Source organism: Salmo salar, chromosome ssa20 (genome assembly GCF_905237065.1).
Source record: "Salmo salar chromosome ssa20, Ssal_v3.1, whole genome shotgun sequence".
Lineage (NCBI taxonomy): Eukaryota > Metazoa > Chordata > Actinopteri > Salmoniformes > Salmonidae > Salmo > Salmo salar.
Genome location: NC_059461.1, coordinates 55,430,080 through 55,447,152, shown reverse-complemented (window position 1 = coordinate 55,447,152; position 17,073 = coordinate 55,430,080). Strand labels below are relative to the sequence as shown.

Here is a 17,073-nt window from a genome sequence, read left to right as displayed (position 1 = left end):
CATCTTTTGTTACAGCCCTCAATAAATAAACCTCTTAATGCCAATTAACAACTTGGTTATTCGGTGAGATATTACAAACACAACTATAAGATTAAATAATTATTAGTCGTATTTGTTCCGTTATAAGATGGGCTAGAAACGCGACCCTATCCTGCCCTTTTGAATGCCGCATTTGGACGATTCCTAATGCCGTAGCTCAGAAATTGTACAAAACCAGCATGCCAGCTAGTTTAGTGGAACGACTCTTGAGATTATCGTGTTTACAGCATGCGCTCTTTGCTCACAGTAATAGTAAATACCCTTATCTGCTATCTATACCTTTTTGTACTTGTAGCTATAAGTGTTGAACAACACTACTTAATTTTTACTTGAGAGCCAGTTAGTTGCGGCAAGTAGACCGACTGCGCCTTTTATTTGTTTCTTGCTCTCGAGTTTGATTTAGTCGAAGGGCTATGACATTCATTATCAGATCAGCTCTCACGAAAAGTAAGTACATTGTTGTGAGTTTTATGATGCAGTGCTTTGTCAGCTCTAAAACGTAGCTAACGTTAGCTAAATGTATATTTTGTAGGTCTCGTCCGTTCAACTAACGTTAGCTACTTAGCAAGCTACAGTACTAGCAAACTTAGGTTAGGAAGTAGCAAACGTAATTGGCTAACGCCATAGAATAATTCGAGACTCGGACCAGAGCCTATAGCTAGCTAACTTATTTTTTACATAATGTCAACGCTTAGCTAGCTGGCTAAGTAACGTTTGCTAGCTAATATTTACTTCCAGCTAATTTAAACCGTGCTTGGTTAGCATCTTGGCTAACTAGGTGAAAGGTGACTATGTAACTATAACGTATAGGACTAGATAGCAAGGTGGTTTAGTAGGTAGGTCGTAGGTCTAAACCGTGCAACTGACAATCAGCGGAAATGTGTTGCTCTCATTCAATATGAATTTGGCTTTGTTGTAAATCATTGTTATTCAATCACCCCCCTCTTCCTCTCATTTGGGTGCCGATCATCAGACAGGAGTTTATGGCTTCCAGGTCTCAGTGCTGTAAGGGCCATATCCTCTCCGGGAGGCCCCACTCCTCCTTTTACCACCCTGTCTGTCAGTCAACCTGCCACTGCTGTCACTCACATAGAGCTGCACCGGCCAGAGAAACGCAATGCCATGAACAAAGCCTTCTGGAGGTAACACCTGGCCCAAACCAGTGGTAGAAAAATAACCCAATTATCTTACTCGAGTAAAAGTACCTTAATAGAAAATGACTCAAGTAAAAGTCACCTGGTAAAATGTTGGTTTCATATTTAAGTATAAATCATTGCCAACCAGACAATCATTTTCATGTTTTTTATTTATTTATGGATAGCCAGGGGCTCACTCCAACACTCAGACATAATTTACAAACTAAGAATGTGTGTTTAGTGAGTACACCAGATCAGAGGTAGTAGGGATGACCAGGGATGTTCTGTTAAGTGTATTAATTGGACCATTTTCCTGTCCTGCTAAGCTTTCAAAATGAAACAAGTACTTTTGGGTGTCAAGGAAAATGTATGGAGTAAAACCATTTTCTTAAGGAATGTAGTGAAATAAAAGTAGTCAAAAATATAAATAGCAAAGAACAGACCCCAAAAAACTACCTAAGTTGTACGTTAAAGTATTTTTACTTAAGTACTTTACACCACTGGCCCAAACACCACTACTTGAACACAGCTGAAACTTTCCGGCCTTTGTAATTGTACTTTTGTGTAACTCAGCACTACAGCACTGTGTTCCCTTATGAATTCATGTGCATCCTATATTTCTTTGAAAAAAAAATCTTCCACCATTCATCCATCCTCTTTCAGAGAAATGGTGGAGTGCTTTACACAGATAGCTGAGGACCCGGATTGCCGGGTGGTTGTCGTCTCCGGTGCAGGAGAAGTCTTCACAGCTGGTATGAGAATTATGTTTCCCAAATGCTTACAATTGTCTCAGGTTGAACTGAGTGCTGCTTATCAATAGGCTGTGCCAACAATATACCAAATATAGCAGTAATAAGACCGGTATACTGTAACCTCTGTCGGATTTTGACTGTGTGTAGGCATTGACTTGATGGACATGGCCAGTGAAGTCTTGCAGCCTGAAGGGGACGACATGGCCAGGACTTCCTGGAACATGCGACGCATCATCGCCAAGTACCAGGAAACCTTCAGCATCATTGAAAGGGTCTGTATATGAACTTGTGAAATACTTACTCCTGCACAATATGTTAGGGGTTGATTGTGAACAAGTAGGAAAATGCATTCTCTTTCCCACCACCTCCTTTCTACTTGTAGTGTCCAAAGCCAGTGGTTGTGGCAGTGCAGGGAGCTTGTGTTGGAGGAGGTGAGTTTTGGTGGTATATTACTGATTTGCTTGTGACTGTGAAGTCTTGCAAAGCTTTCATATATTATTTACAAAATGTGACTGTTTCTTCTCCCGTGAAGGTGTTCTGTAATACAGCTGTAATGGCTTGTCATGTTATAACATGTACGTGTCCTGTTAGGAGTGGATCTGATCACAGCCTGTGATATCCGTCTCTGCACTCAAGATGCCTGGTTTCAGGTGAAGGTAAGTGGGCTTAAATACATCTCCTCAGCCACAATGACCGTCTCCATGAGGACCAAGGTCCAGGGGACATCTAAAGGTCTTTGCAGACTTTAGGTCAGATTCAGCCTTCTTACGATTATCACGTCACACTGCGATCAACCTGACCAGATTGTACAATTCGCTTCAGTTCTGTCATCACATTCTGCGATTGGTTTGCGAGGCTCCGTCAGTCGACGTAGGATACATCAACTGCAGCAGTGTATTTCATCTGTGCATGCGCCAGCAGCGCAAACCTCACTATGCTTATGCCCGAGTGAAGTGAGTTTTGAAAAACTAAAAGTATTCATCTTAGAAATAGTTTTCACATACAAACTTCATATGTCGAACTCACAATCAAATAATCTTCCCCAAAATAACATGGTTACTGTGGTAAAGCACTTATTTTGATTGGACATTTTGAGCATTTATCAAAATCCAATCAGGTAGCATGATTTCAGACGTCATGTAAACAAGGTTATTAGGGAAATCGCTGTTCTTGCACTGCATGAAAACGTTTAAAGCAAACTATTATATTAATCTGACTATTCACTATTGTATTATTGTGTGCATACTCAGTGCCGGCTGTGTTCCTATGGGTCAGTCACCAGGATCGGCTCGTAACATCAGCCACACTACACGATAAAGGCCCAAAAATGTGGACACTGCCAGAATTTTGTCGAAGACTACGACCGCACGTAGTGGTACTTAATCGGCTGACCTAAACCCAGCTATGCTCAACGAGCCAAGACGTAGTGGTACTGAATCAGCAGACCTAAACCCTGTTACGCTCAACGAGCCAAGACGTAGTGGTACTGAATCAGCAGACCTAAACCCAGCTATGCTCAACGAGCCAAGACGTAGTGGTACTGAATCAGCAGACCTAGATCCTGTTACGCTCAACGAGCCAAGACGTAGTGGTACTGAATCAGCAGACCTAAACCCAGCTATGCTCAACGAGCCAAGACGTAGTGGTACTGAATCAGCAGACCTAGATCCTGTTACGCTCAACGAGCCAAGACGTAGTGGTACTGAATCAGCAGACCTAGATCCTGTTACGCTCAACGAGCCAAGACGTAGTGGTACTGAATCAGCAGACCTAGATCCTGTTACGCTCAACGAGCCAAGACGTAGTGGTACTGAATCAGCAGACCTAAACCCAGCTATGCTCAACGAGCCAAGACGTAGTGGTACTGAATCAGCAGACCTAGATCCTGTTACGCTCAACGAGCCAAGACGTAGTGGTACTGAATCAGCAGACCTAGATCCTGTTACGCTCAACGAGCCAAGACGTAGTGGTACTGAATCAGCAGACCTAGATCCTGTTACGCTCAACGAGCCAAGACGTAGTGGTACTGAATCAGCAGACCTAGATCCTGTTACGCTCAACGAGCCAAGACGTAGTGGTACTGAATCAGCAGACCTAGATCCTGTTACGCTCAACGAGCCAAGACGTAGTGGTACTGAATCAGCAGACCTAAAGCCAGCTATGCTCAACGAGCCAAGACGTAGTGGTACTGAATCAGCAGACCTAGATCCTGTTACGCTCAACGAGCCAAGACGTAGTGGTACTGAATCAGCAGACCTAGATCCTGTTACGCTCAACGAGCCAAGACATAGTGGTACTGAATCAGCAGACCTAGACCCTGTTACGCTCAACGAGCCAAGACGTCCAACGATCATTTACGACCTAAGAATTTGCCCACGACATGGACATTTTGTCTGGGACGGCAAAATCCTGGCATAAGACCGCTAAAATCGTGCAGTCTACAAAGGCCGTACTGGTATGTTTTCATTCATGTGTTTTCTGTAGCAACCACCAGGGGGACTCTCATAGTAAAGAAAAGGCAGAATGATAAGGAAAATGTACTTGTTAATCCTGCTTTGTATCTCTGAGTGATGTGAAAGGTCTGCCTTTCTTACAGGAAGTAGATATTGGCCTAGCAGCTGACGTTGGAACTCTGCAGCGCCTACCTAAAGTCATTGGGAGCCGGAGGTAAGAGCAAGCATTTGATATGCGTTCATTACACCATAATGTTGCGTGGTAGTCCCTCAGCTTGCATTCATAAACCAAGGAACACTGAGTTCTTCCCTGTATTGTTCTGAAGAGAGATACCTTATCATATGTATCATCTTCTTTCCTTTCCAGCCTGGTGAATGAGTTGGCTCTGACAGCGAGGAAGATGTACGCCGATGAGGCCAAGGAAAGTGGATTAGTCAGGTATGAAAACAACGTGTGCGTGCGTGTATTTGTTGCGTATGTGTGTTGGTTTTGGGTACTCATACACTCTTTTCCTGTGTAGCCGTGTATTTCCGGACAAGGAGGCGATGTTGGCTGGAGCTCTGGAGATGGCCGGGGAGATAGCAGGCCGCAGCCCTGTGGCTGTCCAGGGAACCAAGGTCAACCTGATCTACTCCAGAGACCACAGTGTGGCAGAGGGCCTGAACTACATGGTGAGGCTCAATACTACAAGGATGCTCACAACACCACACACATCACCGTGGCAACAACATAGACTATCAAGAACACAACCCAGTATAGATAACCATGTCTCTTAAACAAGTGTAGTGTTCCGATGAGGTGGGTGGGATTTTTAAAAAGTAGATGTCATTGGAAGTCCAAAATCTGAAATGTAAAATACTAAAAAAGTTAGAATGAATTACACAATGAGGCTGAGAGTTCAGTCTGTCTCTCTCCTGTCTTCAGGCAACGTGGAACATGAGCATGCTGCAGACAGAGGATGTCATGAAGTCAGCTGCGGCCTCCATGGAGAAGAAGAGTCCAAAAACAATAACTTTCTCCAAGCTCTGAAGCTGAGGAGCAGAAAGAGGCTGAAGTGCAGCTTTTCTTAGCCGAGGGGAATGGATGGAGGGGCGGTGTAGAAAGTTAAATTAAAGGGATTATCTACTTACCCTGAGTCAGATGAACTAGTGGATACAATTTGTATGTATCTGCGTCCAGTATTAAGGAAGTTCGAGGTAGTTTTGGGCATTAGCGATAGATTACATTAACATTAGTGCTGTACCCGAACACTTCCAGTGTTTGCGCTCTAGCATGCTAGCTGTACCCGAAGACTTCCAGTCTTTGCACTAAGCTAGTTAATGTTGGCTCACAAACTACCTCGTAACTTCCTTCATACTGGACGCAGAGACATGCAAATAGTATCCACGAGTTCATCCGTCTCTGGGTAGGTTGATAAATGCCAAAATGATCAACTATCCATTTAAGCTAATATGAAAACGTACTTATTTCACCTCCTGACTCCAGCAGATGCATATGTTTGTGTGTTGGTGCCTTGTCTGTCAGAATCACCCAAAGCAGAGCTGTCTGTAAACTGTAAAGAGTTAGTGGCCTCTCTCTTGCTAGCTCCACATGCAGGATTCGGGTTGGGTCCTCTACCAACCAGCCTCACACTTTTGTAAATCTATAAAAATGATTGCATCATAAAAACGTTTTTTTTTTTATATATAAAAGGGCTCTGTTTCAACATGTTAAGTGTTTGTGCTAAGTTTTAGACTTTGTGCATACAATTCAATACCTAAATGTGAAGTGTATGTATCTTTCACCAAGCCAATAGTGTCGTTCTAGTTTGGACCACTGCCACCGTTGGAGGAGATATGCCTATTGCCCAGACTCACTTGCTGCTTCTTGATTACGCTCAACTGGCGACTTGTTTACTATAAATACGCACAGTGGGCATCAGGGGAGCCCGGGGTGGACTAAAAACGTCGGTCACGCCTTAAAAGCAGGCGTTCTCCTCGCATTGAGACGGCAAGGTTGTCTGACCATAGTGTAGACCTATATCAGTAAAGAGGTCGTAGTTGGAGGCCTGAAGATGCTTCTGTCTCCCATCCGTTGTATCATCCTCCTTCTCCTTGTGAACTTCGTCTATTCTGGTACGTTAACGATCCATAATGAACTGATCATTTTAAAAAAATACTCAAATGATAAAATGAGGTAGGGCAGAGTTGGGTAGGTTGAGCCACCCTTGTTCCTAGGAAACGATACTAATTTGACCAAATATTCACTAAGGTCATTTCTGAAGGAAGAAAACGCATGGTAAAAAAGTGGTAAACAATTGCGTTCAAAAACTGTTTTTCGCCAAGTTAATTTAATGTGTTAGAGGCTTCATGATGCTTGTAATGAAACAAAAGTAGATCATTTTAATATTGTCCTATAGATCAGTTGGGGTCTCTAAGCTCCAATATGAGGTTTTATACCTAGCATGAAAGTACATCCATGTATCTGTGTGGGCTGATATAGTATACACTTTGATCATATATAATTTTAATGCATAGGCCTATAGTTTTAATTATTGAGGTGAATCCATTGTGGTATTCAGAGAAACGAAATTGGCTAATCTAGAAGCTATATTTAGATAGTTATGTGAAATTGGCTGCTTAAAAATTGAGCGCCTTCTATAGCAATAGTTTATTTTGTTCCTAACTAATACATGGTTTCTTAACACTAAGTATTTATTGAATTATAATAAAACCCATGAAAAACAAAATAAACATGGGCTTGGCTGTCGGGTATGAATTAGACCGATAAGGTTGTGGCAGAGGGTTATAAACTTATCAGCAAACGCCATGTGCTGAGACCATCAGGAATAAATACAAAATTGTATCCAATCCAAAAAAGGTATGTGACACGTTTAGATAGTCCTTTTTGTAGAACGAAATGTGAGAGATAACTGTAGAAATTGTTAAGGAGTTGCATATGCGCACATTCAGATGTTCAAGTCTAAGGAGGCTCTCGTGGTTTGACCAACAAATACGTGCGTAATGTAGGTCCATATGTGACTTTACGCGCAACTACACACGATTGAGCTTCTCGTATTATCTCTATATTTGCCCGTCCTGTGTTCCTGTCATTCTTGCTGTGCACAGTGTATTGGATTTCATATCACATTTGACATTTCATAGGACGAGTTCTGAGAAAGATCAAGGAGCACGTGCGTAAAATCCAGTATGAGAAAGCGAAGAAGAATGTGCTGATGAGCGCAGTCAACGGGCATAAGCCCATGGGCGAAGTGAGAGACGGGAAAATTCACCAACCCCTGGACCACTTCGACAGTCAAAACGATGAAACATTTCCTCAGGTGACCCACCACGGATACGTGCACCTACAGTGAGGTCCAAATGTATTTTTGGTTGTTTTGGCTCTGTACTCAGCACTTTGTATTTTAAATGATACAATGACTATGAGGTCAACGTGCAGACTGTCAGCTTTAATGTGAGGGTATTTTCATCCATATAGGATGACCGCACTTTTTGTACGTAGTCCTCCCATTTTAGGGAACCAAAAGTATTAGGACAAATTCATTTATGTGTATTGGAGTATTCAAACGTTTAGTATTTGGTGCCATATTCCTAGCGCGCAATGATGTCAGCTTGCGACTACAAACTTGCTGGGTGCATTTGCAGTTTGATTTGGTTGTGTTTCAGAGAATTTTGTGCCAAATAGAAATTAATGGTAAATAATGTATTGTGTCATTTTGGAGTCACTTTTATTGTAAATGTTTAGAAATGAATGTTTCTGAACACTTTCACATTTTTGTGGATGCTACCATGATTACTGATAATCCTGAATGAATCGTGAATGACAACAAAATATCTGAAAATGCATCCAACACGTTTTTAGAGTCACAAGCTTGATCTGGTCATTGTGTGCTAGGAATATTGGACCAAATACTAAACTTTTGACTACTTTAATACACATGTAAGTGAATTTGTCCAAATAGTTTTGGTTCCCTAAAATGGGGGAACTATGTACAAAATGTGTTGTAATTACACTCAAATGCATATACCACTGACAGTGCACTTTAACCTCAGTCATTCTATCATTCCAAAGTGCTGGAAAAAAAGAACCAAAACAACAACACATGGGTCGCTGTCCAAACACTTTTGGACCTCACTGTGTACAGGTTATTTGCAGCCCCCCCCCTTATCTTGCTTCCTCTCACCCTCTCTCTCTCTCTCTCTCTCTCAGAGGTTTTTCGTGAATGAAGCCTATTGGGAGCGTCCTCATGGCCCAGTGTTCCTGTTCATCGGAGGGGAGGGCCCCATCTCTGAGTTCAATGTGCTGGCAGGTACACACAAAGCTCCCCTGTCACGCTCTTAAGTAATATGAAAAGAAAATGGAAATGCATTGACACGATAAGTTAGGCTTACATAGGTGTTATGAATTTGATACTTGTATTTAGTTACAAGTCAATGCCTGTTCTTTGGTTTTTGTGTTGTTGATACCTCAACCAACTCTTAACCTCCCCTTATTTTTCCTCTCCGCTCCTGCTTTGTGTGCATCTGTAGGCCACCATGTGGACATGGCTGAGGAGCACGGGGCCCTGCTTGTGGCCCTGGAGCATCGTTTCTATGGCGAGAGCATCAACAAAGATGGCCTGGAGACTGAGAACCTGGGAGATCTGTCCAGCCAGCAGGCGTGAGTACTGGTGGGAGGAGGGAGTCAATGTGATGACGTTGAATCAATGTGGAAAACTGATTGGATTTGCAAAAAGTCATCGTGTGGGTATTTCGTATTTTAATTAACCCAACTTTGAACCTAAATCCAACGGCAAGGTGACATTTTTGGTTGATTTAAAGTTGAATTCACATCAGTTGACAACTCAACCAAATGTAAATCAAAAACTAGATGTTGAACTGATGTCTGTGCCCAGTGGGTTGCTACTTGACGTAGGCAGAGAGCTTTTGAGTGGGCTTGAATTGGGCAGAGATTGAATTGCATTTTCTCTGCCATCTCTTGGTTTCCAGTCTTGCGGACATCGCTGAATTCCATCAATACATCAGCGATCGCTTTGACCTCTCTGACAAGAATACCTGGATCAGCTTTGGAGGTTCCTATGCTGGGGCCTTGTCTGCCTGGCTCAGGGGAAAGGTACAGTAGAGAGAAAACAACACTGTCTATATTTATACTTAGGACTGGACAGCAGTGTTGCTGGTCTACTGTATTCCATGGTAATAATACAAAATAATGTCCTCTGTTCCTGTTCTTCCAGTTCCCTCACCTGGTCTACGGTGCTGTGGCCTCCTCTGCTCCTGTCAAAGCCAAACTGGACTTCTCCACCTTCAACAAAGTAAAGATCTCATCATTAGTATTCATTTTAGTAGTAGTAGTTGTAGTAGTGGTGGTAGTTGCAGTAGTAGTAGACAAACTAGTAACTGTGGCACTATTTATAGTGTTAATAGCATGGTAGATGTGATGTTCAGCTGTACAGACCACGGTGAAAACATAGCCTGGTGTTGCTCTCTTCCAGGTGGTGGGTCTGAGCCTTGCGGACGAGGACGTTGGAGGTTCAGATAAGGTTTGACAACATTTACAGTAGATGTGGGTGCTTGACATCATGTGTTGGAGTGTCCGACTGTATGAGTCTCCTACTGTGGGATTTGACTCTCTCTGTCACTGTCTCTCTCTCTCTCTCTCTCTCCCTCTCTCTCTCTCTCTCCTCCAGTGTGTGGGGGACATCTGGGAGGCCTTTGCTGCCGTGGAGGCCGCCCTGTTTGCAGGGAATGCCACTGAGGTGGGGAAGGACTTTGGGTGCTGTGAGATCCCTGAGGATCTGGAGGACCAGATCGAGCTCATGCAGAGCCTGGCCGACATCGTCATGGGAACCGTGGAGTACAACGAGGAGGGGGGCATCCTTACTATTGAGGAGATGTGTAAAATAATGACCAATGAGACAGAGACCTACGATTCGGAGACTGAGGCATACGACCGGCTGATCAAGCTGGTGCAGGTATGAGGTGTATTGTGTGTGTGTGTACACACACGCACACAATTCATTGATTAACCAGCAGAGGGCTGTATTGATCTACAGTTGTGCATCGCCTTGACTGATCTATTCAAATTGTATTAGTCACATGCGCCGAATACAATAGGTGTAGTAGACCTTCTCGTGAAATGCTTACTTACAAGCCCCTCACCAACAATACAGTTAAAGAAATAGAGTTAAGAAAATATTTACTAAGTAAAAAAGTAAACACAATAAAATTACATAACAATAACGAAGCTATATACAAGGGGTACCGGTACTGAGTCAGTTTGCGTGTGGATTTTTGTCTTATAGCTTGGGGGTAGAAGCTGTTAAGGAGCCTTTTGGACCTAGACGTGGCGCTCCGGTACCGCTTGCCGTGCGGTAGCAGACAGAACAGTATATGACTTGGGTGACGGGAGTCTTTTACAGTTTTTTGGGCTTTCCTCTGACACCACCTAGTGTACAGGTCCTCGATGGCAGGAATCTTTGCCCTAGTGATGTATTGGCCGTACGCACTACCCTCTGTAGAGCCCTACGGTCGGATGTCGAGCAGTTGCCATACGAGGCAGGGATGCAACCGGTTAGGATGCTCTCGATGGTGCAGCTGTAGAACCTTTTGAGGATCTGGGGACCCATGCCAAATCTTTTCAGTCTCCTGAGGGGGAAAAGCTGTTGTCGTGCCCTCTTCACAACTGTCTTGGTGTGTTTGCACCATGATAGTTTGTTGTTGATATGGACACCAAAGAACTTGAAACTCTCGACCTGCTCCACTACAGCCCCATCGATGTTAATGGGGGCCTGTTCGGCCTTCCTTTTCCTGTTGTCCACGATCATCTCCTTTGTCTTGCTCACATTAAGGTAGTGGTTGTTGTTCTAGAGGCGAAAGAAACGCACACCTATTTAGGCGAGGTGCTGGCTAGCGGAGTAGAACACTTGAAAAATTAAAGGAGAGCCGCTCACTCTAGGAGCTCAGATACAATAATTGAATAACCAACGTTTCGACAGACAAGCTGTCTTCATCAGGGTATAATGACAAACACTGAGGGGTCACTAGTTTATATAGTGTCAAAGGACACACACAGGTGTCTGTAATCATGGCCAGGTGTTTCCTGATATCATTGGTTAATCTTCAGATATCTAAATAACAAACCAAAAACATGGATAGCATATGATCATAGATACAATTTGGCTGCATAGGCCTACAAACATTTACAATAGCAAAATCACAATAATCACAAGAAGGGCTTCAGATCAAACTCAACGTTGAGACCGAAGGGAGCAAGGGTCTTTAAATTAAAGATCCAGGCAGCCTCTCGATTTAACAATACATTGTCGAGGTCACCCCCTCTCCTAGGGAGGGTGACAAGTTCGATGTCGATATAACGTAGGGAGGAAATCGAGTGGTTTGCTTCCAAAAAGTGGGCCGCAACTGGGTAAGTCAAGTTTTTGCACCTAATGGTGCTACGATGCTCTGAGATTCGTACTTTTAATTTGCGCTTTATTTTACCCACATCATTTTTTACCACAAGGACAAGTTCTAAGATAAATAACTGCCTTAGTGGATCACGTGATAACACCTCTGATTGGGATCTGTTTCCCTGTTTGGGGGTGTTTGAAGGATCTACATTTATAAGTACCATTGCTTTGAGCACAGCCATTACACTTGTACTTTCCGTCCAGTAGGGGCGCAAATAGACGTGCAGGGATATATTGGGGTGGTAAATCAGAGTTTACCAGTTCATCTCTGAGATTTCTGACCCGCGAGAACACGATCAAGGGAGGGTCTGAAAACACATTACCGAGACTATCATCAGATTTTAGAATGTGCCAATGTTTGTGAACGATTCCCTTAATTTGTTCAGAGCACTTTGAATAGCGGGTTAGAACGCAAGAATGCTTCTTTTCGCGAGACTGTCCTTGAAAAAGATCATGTCTCGGTTTGTTTTGAATTTTCTCAATGGCAGTATTAATCTAACTGTTTTTGTACCCCCTCTCTTTGAATTTTCTTTGCGTCTCAGCCAAATTTCTGTCGGAATCTGATTGTTTTTGCAAATTGCAAGTGGTTGTTGTCCTGGCACCACACTGCCAGGTCTCTGACCTTCTCCCTATAGGCTGTCTCATCGTTGTCGGTGATCAGGCCTACCACTGTTGTGTCGTCAGCAACCTTAATGATGGTGTTGGAGTCGTGTTTGGCCATGCAGTCGTGGGTGAACAAGGAGTACAGTAGGGGACTAAGCACACACCCCTGAGGGGCCCCGGTGTTGTGGATCAGCGTGGCTGATGTGTTGGTACCTACCCTTACCACCTGGGGGCGGCCCATCAGAAAGTTCAGGATCCAGTTGCAGTGGGAGGTGTTTAGTCCCAGGGTCCTTAGCTTAGTGATGAGCTTCGTGGGACTATGGTGTTGAACGCTGTAGTCAATGAACAGCATTCTCACATAGGTGTTTCTTTTGTCCCGGTGGGAAATGGCAGTGTGGAGCGTGATTGTACAACAGTCAGGGAACACTGTTACTGTGTTTGTATTAGATCTACCGGGCCACAGGCGAGGAGCCCTGTCTGGATGCGTCCCACAAGCAGACCATCAAGGACCTGAGTGACACCAATCTGGACTCTGCCTACAATGGAGAGAGACAATGGTACTACCAGACCTGCACCGAGTTCGGCTTCTGTGAGTACCGCTCCACCACACAACGCTGTCACTCCTAGAGGAGATACATTGGGGTACGAAATGATTCACCCCCTTGATAAAGATGAGCAATAATGACTGTATAAAATAAATAATTCAAATACTGAGCTACATTATATTGTATGCAAAAAAATTGGGAAAATATATTATTTTATACTAAAACAATTTTATACTAGAACAACAAAGATTTTGTTCAAGAAGTAATATTTTTTTCTTCTCTATAACAGGTAGGAGTAAACATTATTTACACCCCTAAAGATTCCTATAAAAAAAGTAGTCAAAAGTTTAGTAGTTGGTTGCATATTCCTAGCATGCAATGACTACATCAAGCTTGTGACTAAAAACATGTTGGATGCATTTGCAGTCAGTTTTGGTTGTGTTTCAGATTATTTTGTGCCCAATAGAAATGAATGGTAAATAATGTATTGTCATTTTGGAGTCACTTTATTATAAATAAGAATAGATAGTAAGAATGTTTCGAAACACTTCTGCAGTAATGTGGATGCTACCATGGTTACGGATAATTCTGAATGAATCGTGAATAATGAGTAAGAATGTTTCAGAGGGTCAAAGATCATACCCCCAAGACATGCTAACCTCTCACCATTCCCAATAACAGGGCAGGTTAGCATGTCTTGGGGGTATGATCTTTGACCCTCTAACTTTCTCAATCATCATTATTCAGGATTCATTCAGGATTATCCGTAATCATGGTAGCATCCAGATTACTGTAGAAATGTAGGAATATGGGACCAAATACTAACCTTTTGACTATTTAATTTATAAGAATCTTTAGGGGTGTGAATATTTTTGACCCCTACCTTTGAGAAAAAAATGACTTTTTAAACATTATTCTCTGAGCAATAGCATTAGTATAAAAATATATAATTTTCAATTTTTTTGAGCATATAATGTAGCTCAGTTATTTGAATAATTTATTTTATACAGTCATTATTGCTCATCTTTATCAAGGGTGTCAATAATTTCGGGCCCCACTGTACATTTACCAAGCTTACGTCCCCACGTAGAAGCAAGGTATTTGTTTCAATCAGGGAGTTGAGTGCTCACAGCACTGGAGGGTAAAAAAAACCAAACAACAGTCCAGACTCCAGAGTTCACTTCCCCCTAAGCAGCACATTCATAAGCCAAATGCATTAACACTAGCTGTGCAAAGCTCCCACTCTTTGGTACAGTATCACTCATTATAGCATCTGTATTAGTGTATGCCCATAGCCACTCAGCTGTATCTTACATTACAGAAATAGAACTACAGATCATAATTCAATAGAAATTCATTGTATTTCTATGGCTTACCTCATTGTTTTGTTGTGACAGTCCAGACATGTGAGGACGCCAGCTGTCCCTTCTCCCGCATGTTGACCCTGCAGGCTCAGACTGACCTGTGTCCTGAGGTGTTCAACGTCCCCCAGCACAGTCTGCCGGGACATATCGCCTTCACTAACAAGTACTATGGAGGAGACCACCCCGACACTGACAGGGTGCTCTATGTCAACGGTGAGCAGAGACTTCACAGATAGATACAGTAGATTGGCGATGCCTAGTCAGCTGCACAACTGAATGCATTCAGCCGAAATGTGTCTTCCGCGTTTAACCCAACCCCTCTGAATCAGAGAGGTGCTGGGGGGGGCTGCCTTCATTGACGTTATTGGCGCCCGGGGAGCAGTTGTTGTTCGAAGGCAGAACGGCTTGGGGATCCGAACCATGCGACCTTTCGGTTACTGGCCCAACCACCGGATAGATCTAAATAGATAGATGTAAATAGATAGATGTAGGTTTAAACCATTACCTCTCATTACATCATAGTGTAATTTAAACCCACTGGCAGTGAATCAATGTGCTGTGTCTATGTGAGTGATTGTGTGACAGCAGAGGTGGTTGGTGGGAGGAGGACGGGCTCAAACTAATGGCTGGAATGGAATCAATGGACTGGTATCAAACATATGGAAACCACATGGTTGACTCTGTTCCATTAATTCTATTCCAGCCATTACAATGAGCCCATCCTCCTATAACTCCTCCCACCAACCTCCTCTGTGTGACAGTCAGTATATGACCTGTCCCTCTGGTCTGTGACCTGTGACCACTGTCAGGTGACATTGACCCCTGGCACGAGCTCAGCGTTCTGGAAGAGAACTTGGATAAGGAGGACAAAGACATGGCCATCCTCATCAAGGGCACCTCCCACTGTGCCGACATGAACCCCGGCGGCGCTGCAGACCGCCCCGCCCTGAAGCAGGCCCGCAAGGTACGGCGCACGGCAGGCTAGACAGCACTACGTTGATGTAACTGAGAGAGACGCTGACTGTGAGCTTTGGTGGCACATGATGAGTAATGTGTGCTTCAGAACTGTATGTCTCAGTTGAACACGTTGGGCCGGTTTCCCAGAAACAAAAAAGCATGGTCAATGGGCAGTAGCTTGTTAGTCCAAGACTAAACTAAAAATGTGTCCAGGAAACTGCCCCATTGTCTATCTGTTATGTCATTAGTGAATATTATTTTTAAACTTCTCTTCCCCTCATCCTGATCTGTCTTTTTTCTCTCTGGTTGTCAGGCCATTGAGAGAAAAGTTGCCAAGTGGCTGAAGGAAGCTGCCTGGAAGCTTATGGGCTGATGGACCCAACGACAGGTCACCTGATCATCTGTCTGTCCTGACCATCACTCAGCCAATCAAACTTTGGGCAGTGAATCACATGGTGCTGTGGACTGAGCCCCCCTCTTCATGTTTCTCTCCATGGGTCAGGTCCTCTAAGGTGGTGTTCTTCTGTTTGTTTTTTCTAACATTCTTTTAGTGTTTTTCCCTAGTGTTTTTCCCTAGTGTTTTTCCCTAGTGTTTTCCTTTTTGTTTTTCCAACGTTCTTTTAGTTATTACGTTTGTGGTTTTCTAACGTTTTTCTTACGTTTTATAGCGTTTTTTGTTTTATAGTGTTTTTTCTAACGTTTTTCTAGTGTTTTTTTTCTAATGTTTTCATAGTGTTTTTTGAACGTTTTAATAGCGTGCTTGAATTTACTCCAGTATATAAGTTATAGATTTATATTTTAATAGACAGTTTTAGTAATTTAGGGAACCACTTATAATGCTGTACACAGTATTTAAGTTTCCTAACTACGTACTAGTAGCGTATAGCTAACCAGAGAGTCTCAGCATAAGACGACTTTAACATTACGGAGTGTTCTAAGGTTTACAGCCTGTTCACACATGCATTTTCCTTTGTCTGGATTCAGTGAAGTTATCTCAGACAATACATTATCTGAATGTGTGCTGGATTGCTTTGGAGATTGTGGATCTTTGAGTTCATTTGATTTAATCCTGCGAGTTGGAAAAATATCATAAATAAAAGTTTGCTGATAATCTGGTGTCTGTTTTCTGTGGATTGTGGTATATTGTTGTTGACTGAAATTCATTTTATGAGATATTTTACCCCCAAACAATTTTGAGTATTTTGTTCATTAGCCCACTTTTACTACAATCCCAGAAGAATGTGCATGTCAGCAGTCGAGTTTCAGTACAGAGCAAAAACTGTGACGACGATGCAAATTATATTAAAATGACTAAATACTCAAAGATAGTTCTTGACTAAAATATCACATTTTTTAACTGTTTAAATCTTTAATCTCAGCAGGGGGCGCTAATGCTATACACATATACCCAGTCAATGGCACATTTCCAGTTTATAAAACTCTGAAGACTATTGTGTGTTCGAGTTTGTTTACATGCATGTTTGTGTGGTCTTCATGAATACATTAACATAAACAATATATGTGCCAGCCAAATGCGGTATTTAGCACCATGTGTTTCTTTGTGTATGTTTAATTATCTTTGCACTTTGAGTGTGTGGGTATCTGATCTGTTTGTGTGTAGATCCTGTCATGCGTGCATGCAAAATAGTGTGTGTGTGTGTGTGTGTATATGTATGAGTTATTTTTTGTGTGCATCGTTGAGTTGGTGCATATACTGTGTGTGTGCATGTTACGAGAGAGGTGAGCAAGAGCCAGTTG

General features: G+C 42.8%; 2 protein-coding genes across 2 annotated transcripts; both read left to right on the top strand.

The window, feature by feature from the left end:
• The first annotated feature begins 172 nt into the window (after positions 1-172).
• ech1 (enoyl CoA hydratase 1, peroxisomal) lies at positions 173-6,090 on the top strand. The gene is made up of 10 exons (XM_014162335.2): positions 173-486; positions 1,013-1,181; positions 1,839-1,927; positions 2,075-2,199; positions 2,310-2,358; positions 2,519-2,583; positions 4,524-4,594; positions 4,748-4,819; positions 4,902-5,052; positions 5,306-6,090. The coding sequence occupies exons 1-10, from the start codon at positions 453-455 to the stop codon at positions 5,408-5,410; spliced, it is 930 nt and encodes a 309-aa protein (XP_014017810.2). The 5' UTR covers positions 173-452; the 3' UTR covers positions 5,411-6,090.
• Positions 6,091-6,393: 303 nt separating this feature from the next.
• Positions 6,394-16,424, top strand: tssp (Thymus-specific serine protease). Its single transcript, NM_001146597.1, is given in 6 exon segments — positions 6,394-6,495; positions 7,525-7,700; positions 8,591-8,690; positions 8,911-8,982; positions 10,252-10,273; positions 15,811-16,424. Coding segments are annotated over 6 exon segments (447 nt in total). The 5' UTR covers positions 6,394-6,434; the 3' UTR covers positions 15,827-16,424.
• The last annotated feature ends 649 nt before the right edge of the window (positions 16,425-17,073 follow it).